We start from the raw sequence: 12,589 nt of genomic DNA, 5'->3' as shown, positions 1-12,589 counted from the left end.
ACTGTAAACCAGGTTGTTCTAACTTTTATTATTTACTCTAATAAGTGTCTTTTTTAGTTAATAGATTGTGGTTTTGCATCTTAATTATCTAAATAAATTAGTAAAAATATATAATAAAACTATCTGCATTAGATGAAGGAATATGTAAGAAATATATTTATCCAAAAATAGGCCCACAGTGAAATGGAGGGATAAATGACTCTGATAGTGGAACATGCAGCTGCTAGTTGCTGAAACAAACTTGACAGACTGAATTGTTTGAGGGTACAGAAAGATAAACAGAATAATTTTCATAATGGAGAAGCAGGACTCTATTTAATATGGAACAAGGATGGCCTTATGTCAAAACATGGTTTTAAGAATTGACTGTATGTCCGTCTCCTACCTCAACCACATATAAGCTTCCTGACCTTGTATCTGTGTTGTCAGTGTTACTTCTGATTCCTTATTCATTTGTAGCCCTTGAAAGCCCTGATTAGGAAAAGAGAAATTAATTAGAAGCTGTGTCTTGCATTTGGATTTTTAGGAAACAGCAGGTAATTCCACTTTTTCAGGGTGTCAGAGAAACAATTCCAGGCATGGGTTTGTTTTTGGTGCATTTGTAGATAGTCTTCTTCCAGTTCTCGTACTATTCTGCTAGATTACTTAGGAAGTCTTCATCTGAACTGATCCTAAATGCTTTGCTGTGGGAGAGTTAACAGTCAAAATTACTAGACAGATTTTGCTTTCTTGTTAAGGAGCTAAGCTTGCTGATAAAGGCCTTGGAAGGTTCTGGTAAATCAGAAATAATCTCTGCTGTTATTTTAACAGGTTTGCAATTCTGGGCTTCGGTGCACAATAATTTTTTGAAAGCGATACAAATTCTAAAATTAAAGGTAGCCAAAGAACCTGGAAATGTACAGTGACTTCAGATGAAAGCACATTATGCTTTTTGCTGAAGTAGAAACTTGAACTACTAAACTTTCAATGGCTACACTGATAACCAGCAAGACACACAAGACTAGTTTGATTTTATTAAGGCTTAAGGAGAAAATAGCAACAACTGATTTGAAGGAGAAAATGTGCATTTTTGTAATGGTTAAGTGTCAATCCATTGGTTTTTGTTTTTTTTTAAGTGAATAATATTTTAGAGATTAAGTTGTATATTCACAGTTTACTCCTCTTTCTCAGTCTTTACTCTTTGGCTTAATTTACTGCTTTTGTTTGTTTCTTCAACTAATTTATGAAGAGTTTCCAGGTAGGCTTTCAAGGAATTTAGGATATCACTAGTAAAGTCCTCTTCACAGAGGTAGGATCCGCAGATGCATCTACTGTGATAAATATTTTTCTAACTTGTGAACTCTCATGAAGATGATTTCTCAGCTTTGTTGGGTAGGTTTATTATATCCGTACTTCACTACTGCTATTTGGAATCTTTTTCCTAATCTGTAACCTAAATCTTCACTAATTAAATAAGCAAATTTTTTACATTGTTTCTGGGGATGTCTGGAAATGTCCATCATCATTGCTCATAACAGCTTTTTTTTCTGAAAGAAGTTGTCCTGTTTCGTTAGGCTGACCTTTTTTTAAGATTTAAGTCTCTAGTCTTGACAGTCTTCCCTAGCACAAATTGCTTATCACTTCCTTGCTCTTGTTAACTTCCCTTCAGTTCTTCTCCAGCTCATCTTTTGCAGTCCTCTCTGTAGGGATTCACAAAGCCGGACACAATATTCTGGTTTAGGCTGTAACGATGCCAGCAAATGATTTCTGATCTTTATTTACAGAAGAACCTTATTTCTCTGTGAGGTCTTATACAATGCACCTCCTGTTTATACATCCTAGATTGGGTGTCTAGTCTGCTGTAACCTTGTATCTTTTTGTTAGCTTCCTGTTTATTCATTATTCCCATTTTCATGTTCTACGCCTTTAATTTACTTCAAAAGCAGATGTCGGTGGGGATTTTTCCTCTCTTTTTGCATCCGATTTTTTTTTTCCTTCATCTGGAGATAAATTTAAATGCAATAAAAAAGATATGCTCAGAAGACTGAGCTTGGTATCATTTGCTGATTTTTATTTGGTCTTAATAGGTACGTTTCTTATACTGTTGCTTTATTGTGGTAATGAAAATATTCTGTAGAACTGGAACAGGACAGACCCAGGGGAATTTTTTTTTTGATGCACTTTTCCAGATCCTGATAATTACTGACGTCCTGATAATTATCTTCTGGAGATTTTCTGCATGACTTCTTATACTGTATTTTTTTTACTGTGCTAAAAAGAATGGTGACTCTTGTGTTTTATTCCTACGTTAAGAGGCTTTGTTTTATCGATTACATCATATAATCTGCCAGAAATCAGCTACATGACACTATTTTATTTTTGAGAAGAATACCAAAACAAAAAAGACCCTGAATGTTAATCTTCTGGGTGTTTACAGATTGTTTAATGTCTTGTTCTAATTCCCCCTTCCCAAGTACTCTGATCTGTACTTTGGAAAGCCCTCGCCTTGTTAGAGTAGTACTTTGATTTATCCTTTTCAGTCCTCATAATCTCTCCTGTTCTCCTGAGTTCTCAAAGAAAATTGATTAAGACAATCTCCTTAAATTAAATTTTAGACTGAATTTCAGTTGATCTTGCTGTCCTCAGCGTGTTTCTTCATGTGTAGTGATTTTCTTTAGGATTATTTTGTTCTTATCGCTTGTAAATATATCCAGATAGGTAACATTAAATAAACCCAACAAACTGTTGAAGAAAGCATGAAAAACTTAAGCCTTCTGTGCACTCTTTGCCTTTCTTAACTCTTTATGGACTTTTGTTTTAATCGTTCTTATATAAAGTATGTTCCATTATTTCCTCTTGTCCATTGTTAACTACAACTCATTATACACCTTTGCCTTTCTGATTTTTATTTAGGAGCTTTTGCTGTTCCCTTGTGTTGTTCCTTAAAGTTCTTCTTGTTGCATCTTGAACAATTTTGTGATTATTTTTTTAGTATTTAAGGATGACGCTCTTTTGGGTCTGTTATCATCCTATCCTTACAAGGGAACAGTTTGACACTGTAATAGCAAGGTAAATCGTGTAAAACCATTAAAATCTGCATGTAGGATGTAGCACATGAGATTACGTTCTTTGAGGAGTATTGCTTGTACGATGAAGCAAAATTTGCGTTTATTTAATAGTAGACAACATTAAAATCCTTTCAGCCATTTAAAATTGTCAATATTTGTTTACTTTCATGTGCAGAAATCAGATTGTAAGTAAAACCTATTGTTAAGTAGTTACATACTTGTGGAGAACAGTTGCTTTTAGGTTTCTAAACTGTACATACTCAATACTGTTAAAACTTAAATCTGTTAATTAATGTAGAACTTCTAGAATAGCAAGACCTTTCAACAGTAAATGTTGGCTGCATTATCATGCTCTGAATTATTCCTTCACATACTAATTATGCTAAAGTGAGAGAAAAATGAATTGCAACATATCATAATGATATGTAGTAGTATAAGATTGGGAAAATCATACATTTGCCTTGCATGTAACCTTTCAGTTGTTTTTGTATTGTATGCTCTTAGTGATCTGTTCACCCTGTATCCAAAGGCAGACCAGAATTATTTAAGGGTCCATTTGGCATATGGAAGAATGTAGTGGGGGTTTAATGCTGGTGAAGTCATTAGACGATTAGTTCCTGTGTGCATAGATTTAGGAAGTTCTGCCTTAAAAGTATGTAGGTCATGTTAGAAAAATGTAATCTGAAGTTACAGACTTTTCTATCCTTACTTTCTGCTGCAGCATATTTTATTAAATTTTATTTGAGGATTCGGAAGGGGAAAGGAATAGGGTTTTGTTTTTCTTCTATGTAATGTTTTAGTGAAGTTCTCATAGAATAACATGGGTTTGGGTTGGGAGGGACCTTGAAGGATCATTTTGTCCAACCTGTCTGCCATGGGCAGGGACATCTTTCTCTGGATCAGGCTTCTTATATTTTCCAGTTATTGCAGGATTATGAATTGCTTCCTGAAGCAACTGATACCGCTTCTGTTCAGTCATCTTATTTTTTAGTCATCCTGAGTGTTATGTTTTTCTCATCATGAAAGTGAGGAATAAATCACAGTAGCCAAAGCTGTTGTGACACCCTGTTTATATGTGCATATCAGTGTTAGACAGGTTCAAATATACGTTTTAATTTCAGAAATTTGTAACAGCACAATATGATTTAATTCGGTTAGGGCTTCAGTGGGATTGCCTGGAACTAACATTGAGCTTATTATTGAGAAGCTGCCATTATTTTTCCCTATTGCTGTCCCTTTTGTCACAGGAGAATGTAATCATTTGGTTCCCGTATCTCATGAACTTTTCTTGCCTGGTTTTTCTTCGGTTCGTTCATGTCTGTAACACTGCACACTGCTTGCTGGGAAAGCCAGGCTCCTGTGTTGTCTCTAGGGGTGGTGGCTGCTGCCAAGAGTGGCCAGGAGCTCTTTTCCTGGTGTATGAGGATGTTGCAAAAATATCAATTTTGGACTTTTCTCTTGGAAAACAATTTGTGGAGAACATTTTGGCATGTTTGCATGAGTAAAAGGCTTTTGATGGGGACAGAGCTGTCTTTACCAACAGTGCATTTGTTTGGAAGCTGCTATTTTTGGCCTGTTAGCTTCTGAGCCTTTTGTAATAGCAGAAAGAGGAAGCGAACAGTGAAATCCCTTTAATAACATATTTCCTGGTTGAAGTGACTTATCTGTGAGGCTGAGACAGAGGAGATGTCATTTCCTGGATTACTTCTCTTCAGTTTGAACGGTCTGTTTTACTGTGTAATCTTTTGACCCAGCTTCTTAATTGTAGCGTAATTTTCGTGTTAAATAATGTAAACTAGATCTTTTAATGAAAATGTAAAGCTTCAAGGAAACACCTTTTGACAAAATGCTAATGTGCAAACAAGTCTTTCATAACCTACATGTTGATATGAACTTGAAATCCCTTACCTTAAAATTATGTTCAAGAGCTTAAAATCTTGTCTTTAAAAGAGTGTGATAATAAGGTTTGTTCACAGGGATAAAAATAATTAACACTCTTTCTATTCCTCCTGGTGCTGATACTAATCGCCTCTCTTTGATGCCAGCCGTAGCTGACTGTCCTCAAGAGTTAGGACACTTCCAAATAGTTAAGAACAGGCAGTTGTGCTGTTCTTGAATTTCTGTTCATTAATAGCTACTTATGAAAATTGTTTCCAGAAGTCCATGAAAAGGAGGCAGAAAGAGCTAATAAAATTAGCTGCAAATATGGTTCTCAGTATTTATAGGCCACAAAAAGGCCATGGAATCAGAATGACACCGGGGAAAAAACAGTGATGTCTGAAATGATAATATACAGCTCAGTTTAAATTGGAAGTTACGGTTGTTTTGGACCTTGTAATACAACTTTATTAAAATATCTGTTGGGGATGATAATTTTATTCTTTTCCCTGACTTTGTGCATAAGATATAAGTAGATCACGCCATAAATGTTTTCCTGTCAACATCTAAAATATATTTCCATGAAAGGCATTAAAATATCAGGTGACCTTGCCCATCTCTCTCCTCCTTAGCCCCCAAAACCAACAAAAATATGCCTTATTGATTTGCGTTAGCACAGAGTGCTTTTACATCTCCCTTAAAATGTCTACCCACTTGTTAGTGATCATTAAAATGTTAAAATATTGTTTCAATAGCAATGGAAGAAGAATATAAAAAGGGTGACAAATAAGGTGTTAGACTTTGAAGAAAGAAAGAGAGTAACAAGGTGCTCAGAGCTCTAGAGAACTAGTTTTTTATTTCTTAATTGTGTGTAAATTTATTTTTTAATTTGATACTGTAAGCTACAGTCATGTATTAATGCAGTTACATTGCAAATAGATTAATGAAAGTGTAGCTTCAAGTCGTATTTGATGTTGGAGTTGGGTGTGGTGTGTAGACTACCAGCTAATTGGAATTGAGACTTCATTGTACTAGGTAAAACCACAGAGGATGGCCCAGACGTTCTCCCACCAGGGCATTCGGTATGGTCCTTTTCTGCATGTTGCAAGGTGAAGAAGCATATACATGCTGACACACTGTGTTAGAGAAGAAGATTGCCTTTTTTGAAGGCAGTGTTTGCTAAATAAAGAGTTTGATATTATAGATTCTATTTCATTATTTTATGGGAAGTCACCTCAAGTGACAAATCCACCTTCTGTTGGATTTGTCCAGGTTATTGAGCAGTTCCTATGCAATTCGTACAGTGACTAATCCATAAGCATTTAACAATTTTTTTACTTTGGTTTGGATTTATTGTATTTTTCAAAAAAAAATGTCATCACATTTAAGTATAGGTGCTTCTACATCTGAAAAATGAGTACAATGGCATCACTCCTTTATCCTTAATGGGTCTTGCAGGAACAGTTATGGTCAAGGCTGAAATAATGCCTATAAATACTGTTATTAAAGTAATTAAGATACTGTGTCTTCTTCATCGACTTTCATTTTTGCTTATTAACACTGTTTCATATTTCTTTTTGTAAGAAAGTTTCTTTTTGTAAGAAAGTAATACCTGATGTATAAAACCTTCATAATAATGCAGTTCCTGTTACATAGATTCAAGTGTAAAATTTCACCCTTTCTCTCTGTGGCAGTGGAAATACCTTAGTTGTTATATCACAGAATGATTGAGGTTGGCAATGACCTCTTGAGGTCATCTCGTCCACCATCCCTGCTAAGTGCAGGGTCAGCTAGGGTAGGTTGCGTAGGAGTGTGTCCAGTCAGGTTTTGAATATCTCCACTGATGGAGACTCCTTAACCTCTTTGGGCAACCTGTTCCAGTGCTTGACCATCCTCACAGGAAACAGCGTTGTGTTCAGTTGGAATTTCATGCATTTTACCTTGACCCATTTTCTCTTGTCCTGTCAGTGAGCACTACCTTTTCTTCATTCCCTCCATCAGGTATTTATACACATTGACGAGATCCCCTGCCCTGAGTCTTCTCCAGGCTGAAGAGTCACAGTTCTCTGAGCCTTTCCTCTTATGAGAAATGCTCTAGTGCCTTAATCTCCATGGCCTTTTGCTGGACTCCATTAAGTCCCCGCCTTTTTGGTTGGGGGAGCCCAGGACTGGATACTGCACTCCAGGTGTGTCCTTACCAGTGCTGAGCAGACATTCCTTCCGGAATACCTCTGTTTCCCCACTGACAGTGCTTTCTCTAATGCAGCCCAGCACATTCTTGGTCTTTCTTCTCTGAGAGGATGCATTGCGGGGTCATGGTCAACTTGCTCATCAAGACCCTCAGATCCTTCTTTGGAAAGCTGCTTTGCAGCTTGTCAGGCCCCAGTCTGTACTTGGTGCCTGGCATTATTACTCCCCAGAAGCAGAGCTTGGTATTTCCCCTGGAAGCACTTTGTGATGCTCTTTTCTGTCCAGTTCTCCAGTCTGTTGAGGTCCCTTTGAATGGAAGCATAGTACTCTGGTGTGCCAGCCACCCCCTAACCCAGGCTTGCCAGGCTGGTCAGGAAAGCTTTAAACTAGATGTGTTGGGGGAGGGGAGCATCGATCCATCCCAACATTCCTGGTCAGTTGCCAGCACCTGTAATAAGTGCTTGGAGAGATGTAGAGATGTTCCAGCTGCCCCAGCCATTGAGTCGGCTGCATTTGGAGCTCGGATAAGGTGCCTCTATACAAACGCCCATAGTATGGGGAACAAGCAAGAGGAATTAGAGATGTGTGCAAGGCTACGGGAATATGATGTCATTGGTATCACAGAAACATGGTGGGATGGCTCCTATGACTGGAATGTCGGAATGGAAGGTTACAGGCTGTTTAGAAAAAACAGGCCAGGCAGACGGGGAGGGGGCGTTGCTATCTATGTCAGTGATAGGCTAGAGAGTATGGAACTCTGTCTGGGGATGGGTGATGAGGTAACAGAGTGTTTGTGGGTCAGGATCAAAGGGAAAACAGCAACGGGGGACATTACGGTGGGGATCTGTTACAGGCTGCCTGATCAAGAGGACTCTGTGGATGAAGCGCTCTACAGACAGATAGGAGCAGCCTCACGCTCGCAGGCCCTGGTCCTCATGGGAGACTTCAACCATCCTGACATCTGTTGGAGGGACGGTACGGCCCGGCACAAGCAATCCAGGAGGTTCCTTAATTGTGTGGAAGACAACTTCCTCTTTCAAGCAGTAGAGGAGCCGACGAGGAGAGGTGCCATGCTGGACCTTGTGCTCACCAACAGGGAGGGACTGGTTGGAAATGTAACGCTCCAGGGCAGCCTTGGCTCTAGTGATCATGAGATGGTTGAGTTTGAGATCCTCAGGACGGTGAGAAGAGCGTGCAGCAAGCTCACTGCCCTGGACTTCAAGAAAGCAGACTTTGACCTCTTCAGGAACCTCCTTAGTAAGGTTTCATGGGATACAGTCCTAGAGGGCAGGGGGGCCCAAGACTGCTGGTCGGTATTCAAGGATCACCTGCTACGTGCTCAAGAGTGTTGCATCCCGACTAGAAGAAAGTGCAGCAGGAGGGCCAGGAGACCTCCATGGATGGACAAGGAGCTGCTGAGGAAACTTGGAGGGAAAAAAGAAGCTTATAGAAGGTGGAAGCAAGGACAGGCGGCCTGGGAAGAATACAGGAGCATTGCCCGAGAAGCTAGGGACCAGGTTAGGAAAGCTAAGGCCCAGCTAGAATTAAGTTTGGCAAGGGATGTAAAAGATAACAGGAAAGGATTCTATAGATACGTAGCAAATAAAAGACAGGCTAGGGACAATGTAGGCCCTCTCCAGAAGCTATCAGGAGAACTGGCTACCATGGATTTGGAGAAGGCTGAGGTTCTTAATGACTTCTTTGCCTCAGTCTTCACCAGCAAATGCTCTGACCACACAACCCAAGTCTTGGAAAGCAAATGCAGGGACTGTGAGAACGAATACCTTAGGCCCACTGTAGGAGAGGATCAGGTTCGAGACCATCTTAAGAACCTGAACGTGCACAAGTCCATGGGACCTGATGAAATCCATCCACGGGTCCTGAAGGAGCTGGCGAATGAAGTTGCTAAGCCACTGTCCATCATATTCGAAAAATCCTGGCAGTCAGGTGAAGTTCCCAATGACTGGAAGAAAGGTAATATAACCCCCATTTTCAAGAAGGGGAAGGTGGAAGACCCAGGGAACTACAGACCAGTCAGTCTCACCTCTGTGCCTGGCAAAATCTTGGAACATTTTCTCCTGGAAAACATGCTAAGGCACATGAAAAACAATGAGGTGGTTGGTGACAGCCAACATGGCTTCACTAAGGGGAAATCCTGCCTGACCAATTTGGTGGCCTTCTATGATGGAGCCACGGAACTGATGGACAGGGGCAGAGCAGTTGATGTCATCTACCTGGACTTGTGCAAAGCATTCGACACTGTCCCACATGACATCCTTGTCTCTAAATTGGAGAGACATCAATTTGATAGATGGACCACTCGGTGGATAAAAAACTGGCTCGATGGCCGCACGCAAAGAGTTGTGGTAAATGGCTCGATGTCCAGTTGGAAACCTGTGACGAGTGGTGTCCCTCAGGGATCGGTGTTGGGACCGGTCCTGTTCAACATCTTTGTCGGTGACATGGACAGTGGGATTGAGTGCGCCCTCAGCAAGTTTGCCGATGACGCCAAGCTGTGTGGTTCGGTTGATACGCTGGAGGGAAGGGATGCCATCCAGAGGGACCTTGACACGCTTGTGAGGTGGGCCGATGCCAACCTTATGAAGTTTAACCAAGCCAAGTGCAAGGTCCTACACCGGGGTCGGGGCAACCCCAGGCACTGCTACAGGCTGGGCAGAGAAGAGATTCAGAGCAGCCCTGCAGAAAAGGACTTGGGGGTGTTGGTTGACGAAAAGCTTAACATGAGCCAGCAGTGTGCGCTTGCAGCCCAGAAAGCCAACCGTATCCTGGGCTGCATCAAAAGAAGCGTGACCAGCAGGTCGAAGGAGGTGATCCTGCCCCTCTACTCTGCTCTTGTGAGACCCCACTTGGAGTACTGCGTACAGTTCTGGTGTCCTCAACGTAAAAAGGACATGGAGTTGTTGGAGCGAGTCCAGAGGAGGGCCACGAGGATGATAAGAGGGCTGGAGCACCTCCCATATGAAGACAGGCTGAGAAAGTTGGGGCTGTTCAGCCTGGAGAAGAGAAGGCTGCGTGGTGACCTCATAGCAGCCTTCCAGTATCTGAAGGGGGTCTACAAGGATGCTGGGGAGGGACTCTTCCTTAGGGACTGTAGTGGTAGGACAAGGGGTAATGGCTTCAAACTTAAACAGGGGAAGTTTAGATTAGATATAAGGAAGAAGTTCTTTACAGTAAGGGTGGTGAAGCACTGGAATGGGTTGCCCAGGGAGGTTGTGGATGCTCCATCCCTGGCGGTGTTCAAGGCCAGGTTGGACAGAGCCTTGAGCCACATGGTTTAGGGCAATGTGTCCCTGCCCATGGCAGGGGGGTTGGAACTAGATGATCTTAAGGTCCTTTCCAACCCTTACGATTCTATGATTCTAACCCCTGGATTTGTACTGTCTGCAGGGCGCAGCAGATGTAATGAAGGTAACGAAGATGTTAAGCAGTACTGGCCCCAGTGCTGAGTGCTGGGGCACACTACTAGTGCCTGGCCTCCAGCTGGACTTGGTGCCACTAATCACAATCTTCAGGGTCTGATCTTTCAGCCTGGTTTTAATTCACTTCTCTTGTCTAACCTGTACTTTGTCAGCTTGTCTGTGACACTTCCCAAGACACTTTCATTTGTTAGGTTAAATTAAAAAAAAAAGAAATAAAAATTTGCAATCAAATAACTTAATTCTTAAACTGTGCTTAATCACTAATTCTTTTTGTGGTGAAAAGCGACATCTCTACAGAAGAGGTAGTCTTATTTGTGTAGGTGCATATTTAGGACAGTCTGGCATTCAAAATGTATTTAGTAATTATGGGCCTTGTCTTGAACTCTGTTTGGGTAGATACATTATTAGAATGAGTGTAAAAATTTTAGTGGTATATGCAAAAAATGACCCCTTCCCAGGTATATTAAGAAAATAAATCAGCAGGTTGTTAGCAGTAGCCTCAGTTATTAAGTAGACTGAAAAGCTGTCTAGTTCTATTGGCTGCCTGTTAATAAATGTGATGTGGTCTCTGACTTAAGTCTATGTGATGCCCTGTCAAGGCTCAAAAACCTGAAGAAACAGTCTCAGGCTTTTGTCCTTAGAGCAATGAATAAAGCTGCCAGTTCAGGCAGGTCACTGGAGGTGCCGAGTATGAACAGAGTCTCTGGCTCTTCTTAGTATCTGAAACTAATTTTTATTTCTCCCTGTGTAACTAGAAAGGGCTTTGTGTTTTGAAGAGCAATTTTTCAAGTTTTTCTAGGTTGCTGGAAGGTGGAATTAAGTCTTGTAACAGGTGTTTAAAATACTTTTTAATTTAGATTTTGGTGATCTCATCCTTTGCCACTTTAAGAGATCTCAATTATTTTCTATGGAGGCATTGATAATTGGTAGCAGAAGAGCATGTAGAGTTCTGGCTTGTCTTCTCTTGAGTGGCTTAGGAAAAGTAATCTGGTCTTGTGAGCTTGAATTATGTTGTGAATTGTCGTGTTAAGTTTAGGTTCTGTCTTGCTTCCAAGAAGAAGAATGCGCAGATGGTTTTTGAGAATGAGAAGATAGAGGCTATGATCAAAGCAATAATAAGGGTAATACAAACATGAAGGTTTTGAATATGCAGGAAAAGTGTAATGAAAGTAAGAAACACAGATTGACTCAAGTATCTTAAATCAGTGTTTAATGAGTAAGATTACTTACCGATGAAGATTAAAACTAATACTCCAGTTTAAGTCCCAGTGCCACTAATCTGTGGTAATGTCTCTGTACTGTTTATAGACCAACTTGGAGCCAGTCAGTGCGTGTTAGCTCCTTTGCTGGTTTATAAACACACTTGAGAGCTTTTTTGATTTGCCTACTAGGAATGTGTAATGCGTACTTGAATAATGTATCATCAGTCTCAGTGCAGTAGGTTTAAGAAAGTTGTTAACTAAGATTTTAGAACTCAACTTTTTTTTTTTTTTTTCTTTTCAGGATGGATTGAATTCTTTGGTCCTTGATTTGGATTATCCAGCACTGAGGAAGAACAAGAACATCGATAATTTCTTAAATAGATGTAAGTTGCTCGTGGCTCTTAAGCAATGACATTGTTATTTCAGTCATAAGAAGCTGAGTGGTCAGAAATGCAGTAATTTTTTATCACAGAGAAGTTTTATTTTGGGGGGTCATTGTATTGCTGAAAATATGTTGGAAAATAGCAGCTATAGATTGTAATTTTTCCAACTGCAGTTGGAAAAATCAGTTTTATGTTATTTTTTTATTCTAAGTATGTTATTTTTTTATTCTAAGTGACGTAATTTGCAAAGCATATTCCAGTTACTATTCTTTAGGAATTAATTACTGAAAATGTCCACATAGTATATACAGTCTTATTTAATCTAACAGAGAAGTCTTCTGTTGATTTTTTTTTTTTAAGACTAAATTATTGTACCTTAAAATCTGTTGGTGCATTTTTGAACCTTTGTGTAAATGTTTGTGATTCTTCCGAAATTAACTGTAGACAGG

General features: G+C 40.0%; 1 protein-coding gene across 2 annotated transcripts in view; it reads left to right on the top strand.

Annotated features, from left to right (window-relative positions):
* Positions 1 to 12,589, top strand: part of ROCK2 (Rho associated coiled-coil containing protein kinase 2) — a 100,205-nt gene that overhangs the window by 34,056 nt on the left and 53,560 nt on the right. For both annotated transcript variants that reach the window (XM_030489267.1, XM_030489268.1), the window contains exon 2: positions 12,059 to 12,140. In XM_030489267.1, the coding sequence (XP_030345127.1) occupies positions 12,059 to 12,140 (82 nt within the window). The remainder of the gene's footprint in view (positions 1 to 12,058; positions 12,141 to 12,589) is intronic.

The sequence above is a fragment of the Strigops habroptila genome, chromosome 6 (genome assembly GCF_004027225.2).
Source record: "Strigops habroptila isolate Jane chromosome 6, bStrHab1.2.pri, whole genome shotgun sequence".
Classification (NCBI taxonomy): Eukaryota; Metazoa; Chordata; class Aves; order Psittaciformes; family Psittacidae; genus Strigops; species Strigops habroptila.
The sequence above is the reverse complement of the archived record's forward strand: the minus strand, read 5'-3'. Positions and strand labels throughout refer to the sequence as shown.